Here is a 24,051-nt window from a genome sequence, read left to right on the forward strand (position 1 = left end):
CAATTAATGCGGAAGAGAGAGAAATCGCAGGTGCAATGAAACTATGACACGTGGCAAAGAGCAAGCTGGCAACAGCTGTTGAAAGGACGCGTGCCATTAATTTCGCGGCCACGCGCCCGAAAAATCGTGCTCACGCGCCTGAAAAAGCGCCTGGAATGACCATATACTGTCACGTCGCCATAACTTCCTGCACGTCCTGACACTGTCAGAAGAAACCGTCGGACGACGTTTCAATAGTTTGGACTGTTCTTACCCTTTCACCAACTTTTCGAATTTCAAAGATTCAAAAGTAAGCGGGAAAATACCCCTTACCTTGGCAACCAAAACTATAAGACAGGCGCGGGTACAGTGTTAAGGCAAAACCCTTCACATACTTGGCACCCGCAGGGAATGGAAGCCAGGAATACCTTGGAAGTAAAGTAACTATAAGACGAGTACGGGTAGTGTCAAGGCAAAACCCTTCACATACCTAGCACTCCGCAGGGAATTGAAACCAAGAAGGGTCTTCTGGGCAGTGCTTGCGGAAACGGGAATAACATCCCCGCATAGCGGGAACTTCGAGAACTAGACTGTTTGAACCTCCAAGATAGAATTGGTTGTTTAAACATAATTGATCACTATGTTCAAAACTACTAAAACCTCATGGAGAATCTACACGTGGAACTCAACGCTGCTGACTTGCGAGGAGGTTACAGACCTACCCGCATCACACCCAAAGATCAAGCAGAAAAGTCGGGAATTTCTGCGTGGCATTAGGAAAACCGCGGGAAAAATCCCCACGGAAAACCTTAAAACTAAAAACCCCTTTCAAAACCCCTTGCTAAAGTCCAAAAGTTCACCTCACTTATTAATAATTCATGAGAAGAACATTGGACTGGGGGGACTTGAAGAGGTAGGTCCCAGCAGAGCCCAGTTGGACCCGCATGACTCACCTTGAAGAGGGACGTCTGCGCAAGGACCAACTGCTTCCGCAGGACCCACCATGCCCAGAGATGAAAACCTTACGCGCAGTACGCCAGCTGTTCCCGCAGGGAAAGCCTCCCAATGGTGAAGTACCCCGCCTGTTCCCGCAGCTGCGGATACAAGCCATCAGGGAAGGCTACCCGCACTAATAGCAAGCCTACACGCATAAGGCACTAACTCTTGATACTTCAGTAATGTCACCTGAAGGAATGAGCAAGGCGGGAATACTCCCGCCCAAATGAGCCAGTCCGTATGCTTCTGGAAGATCTTTTGTACTATACATGCCAAGGTATGGGCAAAATAGACAAGATCTGACCAAAACAGCCCTTGAACCAATCACAGGGTGACAGCTCACCGACAACAGTACGAGGAGCACCCTCTAGTACTGTCACTATTAGCCGCTGCCTACTCACCAACCCTCACTGTGGGACGTGCGTAGCCTACAGTTGGTGGAACAATGCATAGCCGGCAGTAAAGGAACAGTATACAGCCGGCCTTGTCACTATCAGCCGCAGCCTATCCACCAACCAGCATGGCTTGTGCGTAACCCACTGTTGGTAGAACAGGAATACTATTTAGCCGGCTGTACCTTCTTGGAAACCTACCTTCGGCTATAAAGACTCTAACACCTTGGAATGGTAAGGACAGGATCTGATACCTCATTATCTTATCTTCTCTAGCAATTTCTTAATATACACTTATATTCAGAGCAATCTAGTCTGATTCTCACACCGGAGGGTGGTCACAAGGAGGAACCCCCCCTTCTCAGTGACGAGCTTACGGTGTCTGTTTTGCAGGTCACCTGAAGAACAACTTTCTTTGCTGGACCTCATCCTCGTGGGAAACATCTATTTAACCCCCAGATTATCCGTAATCTGCCCTGGGTCATTTAGTGTTTCTTCACTACTATATATTGGTTTTCCATTTCTTTTATGTATTGTTTGTCAGGTTCTGTTATTGGAATATATGGTATTTAGGGTTTTAATCTTGAGCCGGATACTCTGTATACAATGCAATTATTATATTTTTGGAAATGATATATCAACTCAATTACACTTTGTTTGTGTTTACGTATCAATTTTTGTTTTTATTGAACCCATTAGGAATGTTGATGATCCTAGAGATTACATTGTTAAATTACACAAACTATTGAATTTGATGACTCTTAATTAGATCAGTGCAGGTACTTCTAAGTTTTATAATATTTATTTCAGATTTTGATGGTCAGTTTGAGTTTTATGATATCTGAAAATGTTTGCAGTTAGGCGTTTTCATTCGTTGAGGCATTAGTGCAGTATATCGTATAATAGTAAATAAGGTATCTGTTAGTAGCACCTTTTGGTTTTAATTATTAAATATTTTATGTTGTTTGGTTCAACTGAATAATGGAATGTTTGATGTTGGCTTTTAGATTGATCTTGTTGGAGATAGAGAGATCACTTTGGTTTAGTGGATAAAGGTACAAGGCTACTTATTTTAGTTAATATTTCATGTTAGCTTTTTTTTTCTTTTAACCTTTATGACACTTAAATAGAGGTTGTAAACAATGCAGGTTTCATGGATTGAAGGAATTGTTCAGAGAAATAAATGACAAAGTTATGCCTGGACATGTAATTTACTTTCATTTTGACCCGAACCCGACTTCCCTTTTTCATTATTTGTAACCATATAAAACTCCGTTTTAGATATAGTTGGACCTGCTGTAGCCATCGCAGCAGGCCATGAACTTTGAGTGGCTTACAGTGTGTTATTTGCAAAATGTTGAAATTGAAATAATATTTTAATACTTTGAAGCTACTATTTTACATCAAAAAAATTCAAAGGTATCTCTTGAATTCCTAGAATGTGATATTAAACACAAAAATTTTAGTTTGTAATTTGGTTAACATCATAAACTAATAATTCTTAACTATAAACTAGCATAAAATATCATAAAAATAAAACCTAAAGTTTTAAACGGGCTGGGTTTTCGGGTCCGGAACATAGACGATATGAGGCCAGATTACCCTAACTCACATTCTTTGGACACTGCTACTGCAGTTGGCCGCTTAAGATCATTCTTGTGGTCAAAATTGTTTTCTGGTCAATTTGGAATTCTAAGTTCAAAATTTACGTTGACTTTCTTGTAGTCAACTGCCCATGCTGGGTTCTCTATTGTCAGAATATATCAGCTATTATTTGCTACTTGGCCGCTTAAGATCATTCTTGGTATACCCAGTTCCCAGTACACAGTTATAAAACCAATCTATTGAACACATCATATTAATCGAAGTTATTAATGATCTCATTCGTTTATCTTGCTAGCAGTGAAAGAGGTGCTGGTACAACTGATAAAGACCGACAAACACGGTAATATGCTCACAAAAATTCTTTGTTTTACGCTTTTACCCTTTTGAGTCGACTTACTTATTATAATAATGTTTGATATGCGACCATTATAGGATGAAAGGGGCTGAAATTAATAAGAGTCTCGTGGCTCTTAAAGAGTGCATCTTGATAATGACCAGGTTCATATTCCATCTCGTGGAAGTAAACTAACTGAAGTTCTTCGTGATTTGTTTGTCGGAAATTCAAGGACCACAATGATATCTTGCATTTCACCAAATGCTAGTTCTTGTGAACACACTCTCAATACCTTAAGACATTTAATAACTTACAAACAAATTCAGACCTAAATTCATTGTTTTTGACAATTTTTTCTTCTTTCAACTCAAAATTTTCAACCCTAGATGACAAAACTGAGAAAACTGAAACAAACAGTTTTCAAAATTCAATAACTAACATTTCAGTCTTTAGTAAAATGGCTATGATACAATCCTATTATATTAATAAGTTTGTTATTATTATTTTAGGTTTATCTTTTTATTTAGTTTCCTTATTATAGTCAAATTATGTTTTTTTATTATTTATCTTTTTCTATTTTTATGATTTTGTTTTTCTATATATTGTAATCTCGTTTAAGAAAAAAAATATAAAATAATTATTATTTTGAGTTTATATATATGATCCAACTAAACATAACCAAAACCAAACCTCCCACACACTTTGCCTCAACAAAGCCCACACCAACAATGCCCTATGACAAAAGGAAAACTCATACACCACCAAGCAAAACAAACACGAGTTATGCTCCAACAAAGAATTCAACAACAAAACTCCCGAATGAACCAAATCCAGGTACACCCGCACCGTATTTTACTGCTCATATAATATACAAATTATATGGTTTGTTTTAATTAACAAAAAACAATTTCTTGGTTCTCAGCAACATCCACATCCACCATCAACACAACCAAACTACAATTAAAGATTGGATGTCCTATCATTTTACAAAGAAACATTGACATATCAAATGGCCTATGTAATGGAACAAGGCTCATCTGCAAAGCGTTCAGGCATAACGTCATTGTCGCTGACATGGCTAGCGGGGAACACCAAGGAAAAACAGTCTTTCAACCAAGGATCCCAGGCACCATATTGAAACATGAGATGTGACCCATACGATTGCTTTTAAAATAATAATCGTTCATTCAACTTATATTAAATGACTTGTGTTGCTTTGTTAGGTTGATGCACTTTTATGTTATTATTATATTATTTAAGGACAAAATTGGAATATAATATCCAAAACCTTCTTTTTTACTTCTCTTTTGAACTACCAAATTAGCTTATACTAATGTACTAATTTACACCCTTCAATGTTATTCATAATAAGCTTATATTATATATTGTTCTTCACATGTTTTTACATCGCAAATCGTTAATTTACACCATTTTGTAAACCAAATGAGAACGATACCATCTTATTTTTCAAACTACTTATATTTTTTAACATCAGTCAAAACCAATCTTTATTATAAATCCACAAGAATACATCATACAACCAACTCGGAAACACTAACATGTTCAGGAGGCCACACTCCTGTACAACAAAACAAACCCAATACGCCCACCTGACCGAAAACAACCATGATTTATGTTTCATTTTCAAAACTTTTCTGGTTGAAATATTTTCATCACTTCATCAAAGTCCCACCCACTACTCCAGTAGTTCACCCTACGTGAATTAACTATACTTATAAACTATAACAATTAATGGAGAATATATCCAATTAACACCCCATTCAACCCTACACTCAATGACAATTTCGGACCTTTACCCTCATTCTAAGAAATTATAACCACTATTAAACACATTAATTATAATAATAACTCATCAATTTATATTCCTATATATTCAATATAAAAATGAAACACCACTCTATTTACTAATAACTTAATACCTATATTGATTCATGCATTCAAACACTCCATTTACTAACAACTTAATACCTATATTGATACATGCATTCAATGACAGCTTCATATACACCAACACCCTTATATAGTCCCACTCCTCATAACCAAACTTCCCACGCTTTGCTAGAAATATTCTACCTACAATTCTTCTAATCAAAGTTTTAGGATGTCAGAAACAAAAAACACTTGTGCTGCATATGAAGAAGAGAACAGGTACATCACGCAAATGCAACTTTCTCTTCTATAATGACTTACTTCTCTATATATCATGTTAAAACTACAAATACATCACAACCTTTCAGGAAAGGTATGTCGCTGGCTCCAGACCAGAAAACAAAACAAGAAACCAACCACTCGGAAAATGGTAAGTCTAAAGCTCCAATACTCACGTTCCTGTTACATATCTACGCACACCATTTTGATTAGCATATATTTAACAAGGTACCGATGAAAAAACAAGTACAGCACCAATAAAGCGCTATTAGAAAAGGAAATTTTGTCATGCTACCCAAATCAACACAAACGTGAATTCTGCTCCAACAAAGACTTCAACAACAAAACGTGCAAAACGACAAATCAGGGTACACTCATAACCTATTTCACTACTCATATGATTTAACTATAAATTATACTAATGGTTTCTATTTACAAAAAAAATAACATTCTTGATTCTCAGCAACACCCACACCCAACAGCAACAGACCTAATGAAGAAAACAATAACATTGCATGCATTGACCCACCACCCAAACCTGTACCAGTCATACCAGTATGCCCAACTAACGACACCGACTCGGATGACGCATGGTGGGAAGCCAATTGGGACGCCGTCATCGAGGCTTGCAAACCTTATGACATTGACTGATCATCCTTAGTGATGCTTATGGAATTATTAATATTTAATATCTACTTTGCCATTAATAAAACTTGTATTACGTATAATAAGTCCTTATTATATATATTTTGTTAGTTGTAACCTGTTGAAGCATTATTAAACCTACTATTGAATGAACAAAAATATACTACCTAATATCTCAAAACCCGTTAACGACTGTCACCATAATATCATCTATCTTTGTAATTACATTTGCCACTAAAATCCAGACAAGGTATTGCTTCTGTTACACTACAGTAACTTTCAAGGTTCACAAAATGAGAACTGCGATAACAAAAGGCAACTTTATATCACCTATACGATAACAAAAGGCAACTTTATATCACCAATCTTTTTGTCACTTAAACTCTATTATTATTTATTATATTATTATATCACACACAGCATACAACCTGTTGGAAATGTCAACAAACAACCTCCTGGGAAAGCTTTTGAAACAGTACTTGTATTCTCATGATATACAACAAAACCACATTTAGCAACATTCTCATTGTTGATTACTAAGGCCAAAGTCTATACGTTATAATCTGTCAAAATAATATGTATTTCTTTAATCAACCTGCAATGTGCAACTTAAGTAAAACAGCACAGCAACATCAGATGATAGTTTCCTTTATTCAACATGTTACATTGCATCATATGTCATTAATATATTATATTAAAAGCCAATTTTAAGATACTAATCAACTATAACTTATATTAATTCAATGTTATTAACAACCTCCTAACACACATCATTGTGCAACCAAAGGGTGCAATCAACCAATCCACCTTTATTAATTATGGTACAATAAAACCCTGAAATTAATCTACATGTTTAAATCAATTGAATGTTATTGAACACCCATTCAATATTATTAACTACCATGAGGAGCAATTACAACAGTTGTCCTTTAATAATCATGGCTCAAGCTTCCAGTCATAGGTTCCAGCACCACAAAAGCAGGTGTGGTTTCATTCCATCTGCTTTACTCTACACATACTCTTTACTTGTATAGTTCTACTATTTCATATATATACCTGTTATCCTCGCTTGCTTTAAGACATACTCGAAGAGCATATAGGATAACAATTTCCAAGACTTATATATATATAAATTACACCATAACAGCTAAAATTCAAGTTTATGTTATTTGCAGAATGTCAAGTGATAGCAGAAAACATAATTCGTGCGCTTCTCAACCACCATGTAACGACAAACGTAATGGATCCACACCCGCTCATCTACCATCCCGTGATGATATCTTCTCTACAACTAATATAAACAACCAATCGTCATCCTCACATAGCCTATACAACCGATTTACGAACTAAATTGCTAGCCTCACGAAAACTTCCCCACAACGCCAACAGCCAGTCCGGCCCACAGAGGGTGGCACACAATCCAGTTCCAACATGTCACATGCAAATAATACAACCAACAACGGTTTGTGCTCGGCCAACCGACACACCCCCACCCAACTACCGTTACAAACGAACAAAATTTCACCCGTAGAACGGCGACTCCCGGGACGCCCCTGAAAACATGGTCAGTCCTCTCCTACTGTGATGTCGTTGCCACAAAGGCGTCGCCAGGGTCGGCCACCAAAGTTTGATGAACAAACCCTACAAAATATTAGTAACACTATCAACATCCTACACACATCGGTTCAGCACCCCAATCAACACTCCAACTTCGGCACTGACTCCGCACCAAATCTACATGGTTGGCACTCAACAAAACACCACAATGTATGATAAATTGTCATCTCGTTTACCAAGTTTTATTAACATCGCCTTTTGCAGGATCTGTTGTAGCTTCATTGGAGCCCCTTCTAAATGTCACTGCTAACGCGTCAGCCACACCAGCTAATGGACCATATTCCAGTACCAACATCTCATCAACCAACAATACAACAACTCAATTGTCACCCTCGCACGTACCAAACAACCGTACTCCACCGCCGGTTACAGTCCAGACGTCGGGCCGCCGGCTTCGTCGCACTAACAACCAAATGACATAAAATGTTGGTCACCTCGCTGTCACCGTTACGCCATCGCCATGCCGCCGCCGACCAGGCCGTCAACCAAGGTTTAATGACGTAACCATGGAAACTCCTTCTAACCCAACAAGAATGTTACACCGATCGTTTCAACAACACAACCAATCCACCGACCTACCCACTGGGTCCACATCAAATCAAGAAGGTTAGTAATAAGTAAAATACAACAATGTATGGTAACTTATCATTTCATATTCGATCCCATTTTCATAACATCTCCTTTTATAGGTTATTATTATTATGCTGAAGGTTTTGTGGCTTCATCAGGCGACCTCCCAAACGTGACTACTATCACGCCCCTCACGCGTCCAACCGAAATTAATGAACCATATGATTTTGTCTACAATGGTGCACCCACGTCACACCGTCAGCTAAGGGAACGTTCACCTTGCCCACATTGCCATGCAAAACGCTTTCAATTTGAGTGCCCTTCTTTTTGCTGTATGATGGGTAAAACCATGTTTGCGGTTCCAGATATTCCACCAGAACTTCTGGAACTCTACACTGCACAAACTGACATTGGGCGCACTTATAGGAACAACATACGTGCATACAACACAAGCTTCAGGTTTGCCTCCATGGGCGTATCCCTATATGAGACGGTCAACAACATGACAACAGGTGTGTATACATTCCGTGCACACAAAACCATTTACCATAGAGTCGACCAACTTGTACCAAGGGATGGAACTCCAAGATACTTACAACTGTATTTCTATGACTCGTCGGACGAGTTAGAGTACCATTTGCAATGGCCAAACTTGGATGCAACAATCACGGAGATTATAAGTCGCACTCTTTCTGCAAACCCATACGCCACTACGTTTCGACATCTTTCAGAGCTAGGCCCGTTAGACAGTTACAGGGTGACCCTGAACGCAGAAACCAGCGTGGACCAACGCTGTTACAGCCGGCCAACGACATCACGTTGCCGGTATTTGGGTCGAAGGGAATGATAATGTAACGTCATACAATAAAAGCGTCGTCATCTATGGGCGGTCAGACAATCCCCAATTTATCCAATCACACTATAGTTGTTACGACCCCCTGGCATACCCTTTATTCTTCCCGTATGGTGAGCCAGGATGGCATCCATCAATTCCCCGATGGGGAGTCCCTAACATTTAGACAAAAGTCAATGACGACATTGTAGACGACGACGATAACGGTTCGCAGACTTTTAACCCATATTACTTGTTAAAAATTAACTCCCGCATCTCGGTAAAATATATACTTAGTTTACATGTTTTCTATTCTATAGATGCGAGATGAATAAGGGTTTGATTTGTTTGTAGGCTCACGTGTTACATAAATTTACTAATCTATTTTTTAGTTGTAATAACCAACTTGTTGATCTAATGACATTCACAATGGTAAATACATGAACCGTTGGGTAATATTTTAATTCTTAACTTATTCCAAAATAGCCCTTCCTTCTCTTAAATACAGTCTGGATTGTATTTTTTGTACTTATGTAATTATTTTAAAGCAATCACGGTTTCTCTAAAAAACGCACACTAACGTTGTCTTACCCGGGTCCTTTTTACTAATTTCTCATACTAACTTTTCTCTCAAAATTAATGGGATTTTAGAGAAAGTAATCTCCCGTCCTAACTTCCATAAAAAAATGTAATTTATTTTCACAAACTATAATGTCTTTTGTTAATCGGATCTTCTAAATTCTCTCTCTTGTTTCAGTTTTTAAACTCGGAAACAACCCTTGCTTCTCTTCTCTTCTTTCGATTATTAAATAACAGTTCCAATATATACAATAAAATTTCAACTCGCTATTACTAATTGCCTGTTACCATTGTTCAGAGCCGGCTACAAATAATTCTAGGAAGACAGTTGCAATGCGGGAATACTACTGTTACAAGTTTCAAACCCGTCCTACAGAAAACCTAATTTTGCTTGGGGAAGGTTGTTGCAACAGTATGCGGTTGATATGTACATCAAGATTGAGACATCTAGGTTACAATACTATGCACTAAACCAGACAAGCTGAAATGTATCAAGGCATTGTCGATTGCGTAAATGGAGGTGACGTACAGCCAAATCGCATTGGTAGGCGGATTGTTTTGCCAGCCACGTTCATAGGTGGCCCTCGTGATATGCGACGACGTTTCATGGACGCTATGGCATTAGTGCATGATGACGGTAAACCGGACTTCTTTCTGACAATGACGTGCAACCCACAGTGGCCAGAAATCTCTGAAAATTTAAAACTAGGACAACAGGCACAAGACAGACCAGATCTTGTCTCTAGAGTTTTTCGCGCAAAAGTGGAGGACCTAAAGGCCCTTTTATTTAAGCAACACATTTTGGGCGAGGTGAAAGCACACGTACATGTTATTGAGTTCCAGAAGCGTGGCTTGCCACATGCCCACTTCCTTCTGATAATGCACCCCCTCCACAAGATTCGGACTGCTGATCAGTATGATAAATTTGTTTGCGCAGAAATCCCAAACCCTCAAACACACCCACAACTTCATGCGGTTATTACCAATCACATGATACACGGTCCGTGTGGGGCCTTACGAATGAGTAGCCGGTGTATGGAAGGAGAACCAAAGAAATGCAGATTCCATTACCCTCGCCACTTTAATGAACACACCGCCCAGCGAAAAGACGCATACCCACTTTATCGAAGACGAGACACCGGCTTAACAGTTCATGTATGGGGACAATCATCATTGGATAACAGATGGGTTGTGCCATATAACCCAAAACTCTTGATGATGTTCAATTGCCACATTAACCTCGAGATATGTTCCAGCATAAAGTTTGTCAAGTATCTGTTCAAGTATATCTATAAGGGACATGACAAACAAGTTATTGAAATAAACCCCGATAATGAAACGGCTGTTATCAACGAAATAAGAGACTTTCAAGACGCACGGTACATATCACCACCGGAGGCAATGTGGCGTATACTTTCATTCCCCCTATCACAAATAAGCCCTCCCGTAGTACCATTACAGCTTCACTTGCCTAACCATCAAACAGTCACTTTCACAGAAAACGCAAATTTGACACACATTGTTGACCGGGAAAGTGACAGATACACAATGCTAACTGCTTTTTTTCAAAATGAACACTTCCAACCCGGCTGCACGACAACACTTGTACAAAGACTTCCCAGCTCACTATATCTGGAATAAAGTCACCCGCAAATGAAATCCTTGGTCTCAGAGACCATAAGTAGGACACATTGTTTCTACAAGTCCTGCAGAAGGTGAAAGGTACTTCTTGCGGTTGCTTCTAACACATGTTAGAGGACAGTGTTCATTCGAAGACCTGCAAACAGTGGACGGCGTGGAACACCCTACGTTTCGCAAAGCCGCTTTAGAGAGAGGGTTAATTGCAAATCATAACAGCTTATCACAGTGCCTTGACGAGGCTGCCTTATTCCAGTTCCCCAGTGCCCTTCGCCGATTATTTGCCACAATCCTGGTTTTTTGTGAACCAGGGGATGTGCGCAAACTATGGCTTGACCATTACAACAACCTCTCATAGGATCATCGTAGGCATTGTACAAATGATAGCTACATCCAAAATATCGTCCTCCAGGAGATCGTGGGGTACCTAGAGTCTATTGGAAAATCAAAAGCTGACTTTGATCTACCAAACTTCACAAATGACACTAACGGGCTTGACATTACAGATCGTGAAACGATGCAAGAGTTGGATATCATGGTTGACCCCACACACTTACAGGCGATAGGGTCACTTAACTCTGACCAAAAGGTGGTGTATGATGAGATAATGTACCATGTTGACAATCAGATACCAGGTTTATTTTTATAGACGGGCCTGGGAAAACTTTCTTGTACAAGGCGTTGCTAGCGACTGTCCGTAGTCGTGGCCTCATTGCACTTGCAACGGCATCATCAGGTGTTGCTGCAAATAACATGCCCCGTGGTAGGACTGCCCACTCCAGGTTCAAAATCCCACTTGACATAACTAACAACTCAACGTGCGGCTTATCAAACCAGAGTGGAACGGCTAGGTTGATCAACTCAGCCCGGTTAATCATATGGGACGAATCCTCAATGGCTAAACGTCAATCCATAGAGGCATTCGACCGCAAAATGTAGGACATCACATCAATTAGTGTTGCGTTTGGTGGGAAATTAATAGTTATGGGCGGCGAATTTCGGCAAGTACTACCGGTTGTGAAAAAGGGGACCCGAGCACAGATTGTTGATGCCATCCTACGCATGTCACCCCTGTGGTCGGTTACTAAAAGGCGTAGTCTGTCCATAAACATGCACGCATTAAACGATCCATGGTTCTCAGAATACCTGTTAAGAGTTGGTGATGGCAAAGAACCATGTGTAGATGGAACGTTCATCCGAATCCCCCAGAACATGTCAATCCCCTTTACCACTCAGGAGGCATCCATTAAAGAATTGGTTAACACCATATTCCCTGACCTGCAGGCAAATTCCAGATCCACCGAGTACATGACTTCATGTGCAATATTGACTACTAAAAATGAGGATATCGACCGCATTAATGATCATATGATTGACATATAAGAAGGGGAGGAAAAAATCTACTACAGTTTTGACACAGCGGAGGACGACACCCAAAATTTGTATCCAACTGAGTTCCTCAACTCCCTCATTGTTACTGGAATGCCACCTCACAAACTACGGTTAAAGCTAGGATGTCCTATCATGTTGCTAAGAAACATTGACCCATCAAATGGCCTCTGCAACGGAACAAGGCTAATATGCAAATCCTTCCAGCGTAATGTGATTGATGAAGAGATATCTATTGGAGAACACCAAGGAAAAAGAGTGTTTCTACCAAGGATCCCACTCACCGTATCTGAAGATGACACGTTCCCGTTTAAACTTAAACGAACATAGTTCCCTGTAAGGCTCAGTTTCTCGATGACCATCAACAAATCACAGGGACAAACATTACCTTACGTAGGTATATACCTACCAGAATCTGTGTTCTCGCATGGCCAGTTGTACGTTGCATTGTCACGGCGCCACCTCACAAGAGAACACCAAAGTTCTGATTCAACCAGCTAAGGAATTCACAAAGCTTGGTGTATACACCTCTAACGTTGTGTATCGCGAGGTCTTATAGGAGTAACAACCTGTGTTATACACAAAACAGGTACACTCCAACATCACATTCCTAACAAACGTCCACAAACACTTACACTTATCTAACCAATCTCCAATCACCCTATACTAACCGTTTTTCGAATTCTTCTGTTGCTGTTTATTAAGGTGTGAGTTTAGTACACCTAAAGGCACTTTTATTGAACTTTTGCAGGTTTCTGTTTGTTTATTCTAGGTAATTGTGATATCAAGTAGCGACATGTAATAACATCCATGGGTCCGAGTCCGATGGCCTTTTGCAAATAACACACTACAGAATTACTCAACCTAAATCCTTTGGAGCTTTGTTTTTGTTTAGTTTGGTTATTTACATGACCTGTTTACAGTTGCTTCATTATGGTGCATTACACTTTGTTGAAAATCCAAGACTGAAATATAACTTATAATAATTACTGTATTTTAATTTAACTTTAAAAAAATTTACACTCGTAATATGAGATTGATTGACGCTAAATGTGATTCAAATTACATTTTCTTCTCTGATTATGCTTTAGTTTTGCAAGTCAATTTATTAACATATCTATTTTCAATTATATTATGAACACATAAATTTATATATCCAATTAACACCCATTGAACCATACAATGAATGATAATTTTGGTTACAAGATATATAAACACACCTTTACCATCTTTCTAACAACATCACCACACTTATTAAGCACGTATTAATTATAATGACTCATTAACAGTTATATATTTCTATATATACATATATATATATATATATTATATATATGATATATATAATATAATTCTTACTATTATTGAATTAGTTACATAATGATATTGACAATTTCGGTTACAAGAAATATAAATACCCATTTACCATCCTTCTAACAAATTAACCACTCTTATTAAACACGTATATTAATTACAATAATAACTCATCAATTTATATTCCTATATCAAAAAAATGTAACACACAATCTATTAAGGTCAACAATTATTAACGGTTATTATTAATGACATTAAAGGCTCCAATGCTATAAGTATGACCGAAGTTTGCACATATGCTTCCAACCCCACAACCATTGCATCACCATCGGTACGTTTTCGTTACCTCCACTTTCCTCTACGTACTCTGTTCAATTGAAGTTACTGACACACATATTTTAACTTCTTGGATTTTAGACCCGCCTCACTGCATTCATTGTTACTAACTTTGCAATGTTTCAGACTTACTACTGTCTTTTTTGACATTCTAACATTAGACATTCAACTTTGCAGGTACAACTACTGGCCATGAATATGGCCAACTTACCTCTAGACATCATAATCTTCTACATACAAACACGCTTGGATGTCATCGACGTTCTTAAATGTAAATCTGTGTGCAGCGAATGGTGTGACATGATATCAACACCGCAGTTTGAGGACGCTCACTACTCCCGCTTGTGCATTGCCAAAAACCAAAGAACAATATTAATACGTGACTTCAACTACTCAACTTATCCAATGAACTTGGAACACAACAGTTATGGTCCAGAGACAATAAATACCTTCCCATTCCAGAACGGCCTCAAGGATGTAGAAATACTAGCACACTTGGATGGTCTATTGTATGTTTGCTTAAATGAAATCAGGGAAATGGTTTTGTGGAATCCAACTACTACTGCACACACCCGTCTGTCAACAACTGCTGGACATGGCTACTATTCAAACAATGCATGTGCAGTGGGATTATACAAACGGCCGGCAAACGACTACAACATCATTCATATAACGCAAACACCACCTACTATTAAAGCCAGTGTCTACTCCAGGAACTCGCGGAGCTGGCGAAACATCGCCTTCCAAACTAATCCTGAATATGCAAAACGCACATTTTACATCTCACCAGGCACCTCTGTGGGACCAACTTATACTTCACTGTTTGCGAGTGTTGGGTTGTTGGTAGGAATGTTGTAATTGCCTTTGACACCCTCATAGAGGCCATTACTGAATTGCCCTTCCCTCCTGTCCCATCATCTGGCATCTTCCAAGGACTTCTAGCAAACGTCTAGAACACCCTCCAAATGGTCCTTACAACTTGTATGCAGAAAATGTCCCTCGGAATATGGGCCCTTTAGGAAGGACATTGGGTTAGCATGTTTTCAGTCCCTCCAATACCATCAATTCCGTTTTCAGTGTGGCTACACATCACACACTACATGACAAACGGAAAATGGTTTGTTATGAGTGGGACAAATAAACTCTCTGAAATAAGAATCGACAACAATACCTTCGAATGCTTCTACCCAGTCAGTTGGTTTCGTGGGCATCGAGGCATGGTCTACGTGGAGAGTATTGTCTCCCCAAGTTTTTAAAGAGCTAAAATACAAGTTGTGTGTATTGTTGGTTTTAAAATAATATCGTTTGTGGAGTTTATTATTACTAATAATTAATAAATTACTTGTCTTACTATGGTAATTACTAATAACTATATGTGGAGTGTTGCACTACTTATTTGCAATATAATAAGGTTGTGATGATTAAAATGCAAGGTCATATCATGGTCAGGAATGATCTTACTTTCTTCTACTTGTAACAATTATCTTGAATTAGGCTTTGTAGTATAAACTACCTTACAGCACCAACAGAGTTATTATCATCTTCATGATAGTTTACTTATTGTTGATATACCAACTTACTTTTCAAACTAATTGTTTGTTAACATCAAACAAAAACAATATTTATTAACAAGAATACATCAGACAACCAACAACCAGGTCGGCCCAGTAAGCTATTAAACTCAACTGGGAAACACCAACATGTGCAGCAGGCCCCACCTTTATACAACAAAACCAACCCAATATGCCCATGTGACTGAAACCAACCATTATTTATGTTTCATTTTCAAAGCCAGCAGTCGGCCCAGTAAGCTACTAGCCCAACTCGGAAACCCAACATCTGCAGCTGCCCACACCTTTATACAACAAACAAACCAACTTCACCCACGAGACCGAAAACACCCATGATTTATGTTTCATTTTCAAAGCCAGCAGCCCTTACCCGTATACAACAAAACGAACCCAATACGCCCACGCGACCGAAAACAATCATAATTTATGTTTCATTTTCAAACCCTTTCTGGTTGAACTATTTTCATCACTTCATCAAAGTCCCACCCACTACTTCAGTAGTTCACCCTACGTGAATTAACTATACTTAAATCATAATTAATGGAGCATGTATCCAATTAACACCCTTTGGACCTATACCCTCATTCTAAGAAATTATAACCACTATTAAACACATATATATTAATTATAAATAATAATAACTCATCAATTTATATTCCTATATATTCAATACAAATGAAACCCACACTCCATTTACTCACAACTTAATACCTATATTGATACATGAATTCAATGAGACACTTTCATATTCACCAGCACCCCCAACATAGTCCCACTCCTCATAACCAAACTTCTCACACTTTGCTACAAATATTCTGTCTACAATTCTTCTTACATGTAACTTATCAATTGAATGTTATTAACAACCTCTCAACACACATCATTATGCAATTAAAAGCTCCAATCAATTATGTTACAATAAAACCATGCAATTCATAGCCGTTAAAACATTTCTCCTATAATAATCATGAGGAAACCTTCCAGTCATACGTTCCAACCCCACACAAGCAGGTATGCTTTCATTCCATCCTCTTTTCTCTATGCATACTCTTTTTATCCTTTAGCTATGTTATTTGTATAGTTCTACTACCTCATAGATACTATCCTCACTTGCTTACTACTTATTTCTACGAGTTACTAAGTTAGCATTAGTGATAAATCTTGAATTCCAAAACACATATGTTAGTTACCTTCAAATGACTACCACATGTTTTGTGTAGGATTTATTTAGGTTTAACTAAGTGAAAGAAACTGCAGCTGTCGTAATGATAAGATTTAATTACTTATATGTTATTATGTGTTTGAATTCGAGTTGCTTCATCTGTTAGAACTGAAGGAGAAAATCACAATATATCTCAATATTTCACTGTTATAATTTGATGACACCACACCACTTTTTAACTTCATGAAACAAACACCTGTTGTAGCACTGCTTCCTGTTGTTAAGTACTCTAAACTTATGGTAAACTTTTAGCATACTTGGTAAAGGACTTTAGAGACCATATTATGATAAATATATATCTATACACGTATTCAAACTTTGGTTCTATGTTAATAATATTCATTGTTGTTTTGTATTCTATATTGTTTCACACAAGCTTTTTAACATACAACACCTTTTGATGTAGATCCAAATCCCCATGGAAGGCATGCGTAAAAGTGCAAAAACATGTACCAAACCTACATACAGACCCCGTCCGACTTCGATTAAAAATGACCATAAGGATATACTGGTGTACAACATATTCATAAGGCTCCAACCTAAGTGTGTAGCCCAATGTAAGACCGTATGCAAACGATGGCGTTCATTACTTTCAAAAAAAAATTTTAACACATCCCATTCTCGCTACTTTCAAAGAAGTTACAACCAAAAAATTATAGTGCTCAAACCGTGGCGCACCACAATCTACTCCCTTACTTCAGCATTCCCGGATCCCATGTCAAATATCGTCTCACTACCATACGAGGCATATCCTCAAGAAGTCAACATTCTTACAACTCTTAATGGCCTCATATGTTTATCTTGTCGCAATACTAATAAGTTGGTCATATGGAACCCATTAACAAACGCATTTAAAACTCTACTTACCACAACCACTAGAGGCATTTTCAATACACAATCTGACACTGTGGGATTCTACTTACAACATCCAAATGCATATGCCCTCTTACATGTAAAGCGTGACAGCGATATCACAAAATTATACAAGTACTCTCCAAGATCAGGGGTCTGGAAAAAAGTTGGCACCCTAAACGAATACCAGCCGGGAACAAAGGACCATCTATGGAAAACCAGAACATTCAACAATGGAGTTTTGTACTTTGTTGTGGAACCCGAAAATTTAACACGTGTTCTGTTGTTGGCTTTTGATGCTCACACAAAGAAACTCAATAACGCAACCTTCCCAAAACTTCCAACAACACCCTTAGATGGTCATTTGATTGTCATTCACAATGACCTCCACATGTTTTTTACTCACGGTTTCCCGTACTGGACCGTAGATTTATGGAAGATGACATCTCATGCATGGATAAAGGTATGGGTATTCCCTCCAATAAGGCCTATGCTAACAGGGGTGACCATAACATTCATCACCACAACCGGCAAGTTTATGGCTGTATCAGATGATGGATTTACAAATGAGATAGACACGACTAAGGACGGCGACGACTCGTACTATTCTTTGCCATACTATAAAGGAAAACAAGCCATTATTTATACAGAGACTCTAGCAACCCCATAATGATTTTGTTTCCATACAAACTTTCACTTTCTACCTTTTATCCCCATTATTATATATATTATTATTATATAATAATAATAATCATGCAAGCTTAGAATTTTGTGTTCTTTATGTTTTACTTGGTTTAATGAACTATAAATTTTGTTGTTTGTCCCTTGATGTCCCAACCTATTTGTATACATATATGTCTTCTATATACTACCATTGTTAACGACATACTTAACTTTCTCTCTCCTCAATTGATTTTTTCGTCTTCTATTATATGGTTACAGTGTTTCCTAATCCAATCTTTCTTCGGTTTTGGTTGGTTATAAAATTGAATTGTTCTGCAATCAACCAATCGACCGTTATTAATCATGGTACAATAAAAGTGTGCCATTCATCTCCATGTTCCAATCAATTAAATGTTATATTGAACACCTATTCAATATTATTAATTGCCATGACGAGCCGTTACAACCTTTCTCCTATAATACTATGACTAAAGGTTCCAGTCATAGGTTCCAACACCACAAAAGCAGGTATATTTTCATTCAGATTGCAGACCTTCAGACCACATCTTCAGTTGCAGACACGAAATCAGATTGTAGACAGTTTTTGTCTTCAAAAACAAACAACACCTTAGTGTTCATTGTACTTTGCATCGAATCAGGTACGTTTGGTACGGGGTAATATAATAGAATAAAATAAAGGATTCTTTATTACAGATTAACTACTGTTGGTATTTTTATATTATGAATTTTTGTTATGAGAAACTCATAATCCAACTAATAATGTGTCCTGTTGTGACAATCGTCAATTTCAGGTTAACCCCGTTAACTCAACTCCGTCAATTCAAACTTTAAGATCGTTGAATCTATAACGCACACTTCATTACATTTAAACTAGGGTTTAAATGACGCTTAACACTTACTACATGTGTAGTCTTTCGGGATTTGCACCGAAACGCAAACGAGTTGACGCGAACGATTGATAAATAAACGACAAACGTCAAAACACTAATTATGTGATAATTATGTGTTAGGTATATGTGTGTTACTTGATTGTTATGTGGAATGTTAAACAAGAAACAAGAACCAACTAGTTTAGGCTAGAGATGTAACACTTGAAAGATTAGGGACTAGAGTGTAACTTGTATTATTATAAATATAACCTTAACACTAAACCCTAACTTATTATTATTAACCTACAAGACCGATCGGCCTCCCTCCTTGCTCCCTCACGGCTGCCGTCCACAACACTCTCACATATACACCTCAAATCAATTGATTAATCCAAGAACTAGGTGCTAGGAAGGTATACTTGATCATCCCTTACCTCCTTGTTGTTTAATTTTGATGTTTAATGGGTTAAGTATAAACCCTAGGCAGCCGATTTTGGTTCATGTATATGGCTAATATGATTGTTGTTATTTGGATAATGAATTGATAACTAGATTAATGTTGTTGCATGATTCATTGTTGTCTTTGATTTGAGTTAAAACACAAACCCAAATCTTGTATGTATGGTGTAATGGAGATGCATGGATAGTAGTATTAGTGTCTAGCATGTTATATGATTTATTTGTGATCCATGGCTAGTGAAATTGTTAAGTTTTGATGTGAACAGAATCTGGACAGAATGTGTATACGATGTTCAATTGACTGTAACGAAGTGTAAACGTGAAAATTGGTTGAGATTGTGGGTACTGCAGTAAACTAGGTTGAGTCTAGTTTCCATGAAGTATAAGTTTGTAATTTTTGGACAAGTATAAGTGTGCTTTTATGATTTTACAAAAACGTGGTGCAAAGCTGAGCTGTTAGACCTGCTGTTAGGTTATGTTGTAAATGTTATATCTCATGAACTACGAGACCAATTGGGTTGGTTCCACTTCTGGAAGTTTACTCATTGAGTTAGGAACCAAACCCAAGTAGTCTTGCATTTATTGATTTTTCGTTTAACGGGAATTGCAAATAACATTCTGTTGCGCATGAATCTGACTGATATGAGTTTGCTGTAATGTTTTGGTCATTATAAGAAAAATATGTGGAATAAAAATAAGATAAGATATGTTCTGGAAACCTAAGATATGTATGCTTCTGTGGTGATTTTTGGTGAATTAATTGAGACGTTATGATCGGTGAACTAGTGCAATCTTTCAAGTAAAAATTCTGTCATAATGAAACTAGCTGCTGAGTTGTGTAAAAATGCATGAAATATGATAGTTTTTATATAATTGTTGTGTTTTGACCAAAATACCCTTGCGGGGAATAGTTGTTAATTGATTGCCATGAATTGACCAAATTGCCCTTATGGGGAATAATGGTTAGTTAATTTTTGTTTGTTGACCAAAATGCCCTTACGGGGATAATTGCTAGTAAAGTATGTTATTAGTACGTGACACGAAAGTAATTGCTCACTCATGTATCGTATCACAATTGTACTTGTTTAAGTCACACACAATTCACAAACGAAACACGAAATTTGTTACGTGCATAGGTATTATGTGCCGAGTCTAGAGACTCGTTAAACGTACCGATACTTAGAAAATCTCTTTGTTATTTAGAACGCTAGAGAGTTTCTACGACGCGCATCACTTGGTGATCTAGATCGGGATATTCTTCGCAAACAGTGAGTTTCACTTACCCCGCTCTTTGAACTGTTTTCAAACGTTTTTCACTTGGGGGAGATAACATACTCCGATAAACGTATTTTCTGAGATAAACGCATATTTAAGATTTTGTTATAAATTATATATCACTTGTAAAGGCTAAGCGGCAAACGTAACATTTGAAGTCCCACACATCGGACCGGTTAATATTTGGAATAGCGAGTCACTGTTGAGTAGTACTACTGGGTTTGACAAACCCCACCCGACGCTAAGCTCAACTGGAGGTTGAGTGGGTGTAATTTTGGCTAACACTTACCATGGTCTGGATTGACCTGGTGACGGGCACTTGATAAACAGTCAGCTTCGGTCGCGAACCACTTAGCGATACTTGTTGTATAGATTAGCTACCTATCGATATATAATTTGACATAACACTATCTGGTAATGCAAAACACTGAAACGTCGTAACGGGGTTACGCAACACTTAAACGCCGTAACGGGGTTACGCAACACTTAAACGTCGTAACGGGGTTACGCAACACTTAAACGCCGTAACGGGGTTACGCAACACTTAAACGTCGTAACGGGGTTACGCAACACTTAAACTCCGTAACGTGGTTACGCAACACTTAAACGTCGTAACGGGGTTACACAACACTTAAACGCCGTAACGTGGTTACGCAACACTTAAACGCCGTAACGAGGTTACGCAAAACGCTAAACGATTTATCTTATTTAACTTGTGAACTCACCAACCTTGTGTTGACACTTTTAGTATGTTATTCTCAGGTAGCCGAGGCGGGCGCGCGGTTTAGGAGCATGCATTAATTGAAAACATCTTTATTCTGCAAACTTAATTTTAACAGTTATATTTGGTTTTAAGTCTTTGGCGTGACGCAACTTTTGAATTAAGGTTTTACGCTTCCGTACCTATTTACATTTAAACGTTTTTCTTTGGTTTGATTATAACTAATGATTCCGATCCTGCCAGTTCACACCCTCTGACGGTAAAACTCCGTTAGTGGATTTTGAGGGTGTGACACCTGTCACCTAATATGGAATTTACATGTTACATCCTTGTTATTAACTTGATGATTATCAGTATTTGATACTCTGTTTGTTATCCTACTTAGATATATCGATTAAAGGCTCCACAAACGCCTCCCACCTCGTGTTTGCGATGTCTCATGACGCGGTTGTTCTTGAGATACTCACAAGACTACCAGCAAAAGTCGTTGGGCGGTTTAAGGTTGTATGCAAGGAATGGTGCGGCTTACTATCAACCCAAAATTTTGAAAAACTCCATTTTTATCGATCACTTCTTCCGAGTAACCAAAAAACACTTGTCATCCATCGTCTCATTGGAATTGTTCATCCAATTGACTTCACAACCGGTGAATACGGCCCAGGGAAACCCATCACATGCCCATTCTACCCAGATATTACATGCATCTCCATCCTCTCACACATGGATGGCCTATTATGTTCTTGGGTACATGATACACATGAAATGTTCTTATGGAATCCTACCACTACTGCCTACAAGACATTATCAAACTCTACTGGCCGAGGCATATTTGTAGACTCCACAGATACAGTTGCTTTCTTCAAGGACCATTTGAACGACTACAAAGTCATCCATGTGATCCAAAAATCAAATGTCTTCGAAGCCCATGTATACTCTCGTTTACTAGCATCTTGGACAGAAACACCATTCCCAGCAAAAGTAGAGTACCTAGACCGCAAATTCTGTTGGTCCATTGGGACTCAATGTGGTAGAACCGTGTACTACACAATTACCCAACCCTTGATACAAGGTAAAAATGTCATCATTTCATTCGATTACTTCACTAGCCATGTGATAGAGCTACAATTCCCACCAGTTCAAACAAATGGTGTTCTTAAAACCAAAATGCTTACTATTAAAGATGATCTTTACATGATTGTTACAAATGGTCTACAGAATCGGACACTCCAGCTATGGATCCTAAGACAAGACCATTGGATCAATCTTTTCACCCCTCCTCCCATCCCTCCTATACAAGAGCGTTTATGGTGCTTAATTACACACTACATGACAAATGGGAAGTGGTTTGTCATGAGTAACTCACGGACACTTTATGAAATCGCTACTGATATGAGGCCCCTTGAATATTTCCACAGCGTCAACTCACTTCATGGCGGTGTAGGTGCTGTGTAGTTGGAAACCGTTGTTGCACCGGCTATATGATGTCACTTTCTTTCCATTTTAATATACGCAGTTACCTAAATAAACCATTTTTACTATCTCACACTTACTACCTGTTTTTACAACAACTTGATGATTCGTTTGTTTGGATGCTTGATTATTAATGTCTTATTATTATTACTATCTTTAATAGGTCAAACTTAAAAACTAACTTTCCTCTCTCTCTATCTATTTCTTTTTTTACTTGCTTCACCTGACTTAAACCAACATCGTAAAAGAACCATTTTAAGTGTCTTACCCTTACTACCTCCTTTTAAAATAAATGTAACTTATCAGTTCATGATTCAGCAATGCGGTATCAACAATCATATTTATGTACTCAATAGTTTTGGCCTTTTGGTGAATTGTAATTGTTTTTTTTTATTTAATAGAGAGTTCGATTAATATTTTTAAAGGAAAAATATTTGGATGCGTAGGTGAAAGCTTAACTTGCGCGAGCACACAACAAAGGGTTACATGGTTATTTAGTTCTTTAGTATTTTTATTGAGTATCAATTTATTAG

General features: G+C 38.0%; 1 protein-coding gene across 1 annotated transcript; it reads left to right on the top strand.

Moving 5' to 3' along the window:
- The first annotated feature begins 19,187 nt into the window (after nucleotides 1–19,187).
- Nucleotides 19,188–23,500, top strand: LOC143598199 (putative F-box protein At3g16210). The gene is made up of 2 exons (XM_077076479.1): nucleotides 19,188–19,362; nucleotides 22,434–23,500. Exons 1-2 carry the CDS (start codon nucleotides 19,188–19,190, stop codon nucleotides 23,498–23,500), a joined length of 1,242 nt encoding a protein of 413 aa, XP_076932594.1.
- Nucleotides 23,501–24,051: the final 551 nt, after the last annotated feature.

Source organism: Bidens hawaiensis, unplaced genomic scaffold (assembly GCF_021521415.1).
Source record: "Bidens hawaiensis isolate Kalapana, Puna unplaced genomic scaffold, B.hawaiensis_p1.1 tig00049791_1, whole genome shotgun sequence".
NCBI classification, from domain to species: domain Eukaryota; kingdom Viridiplantae; phylum Streptophyta; class Magnoliopsida; order Asterales; family Asteraceae; genus Bidens; species Bidens hawaiensis.

What these genes read in the sequence shown, in the direction of transcription:
- LOC143598199 (XM_077076479.1), top strand. Translation starts at nt 19,188, where the DNA reads ATGACTAAAGGTTCCAGTCATAGGTTCCAACACCACAAAAGCAGGTAT. An exon ending in TGTACTTTGCATCGAATCAG is followed by an intron (nt 19,363 to 22,433) that starts GTACGTTTGGTA and finishes TATCCTACTTAG; the next exon opens with ATATATCGATTAAAGGCTCC.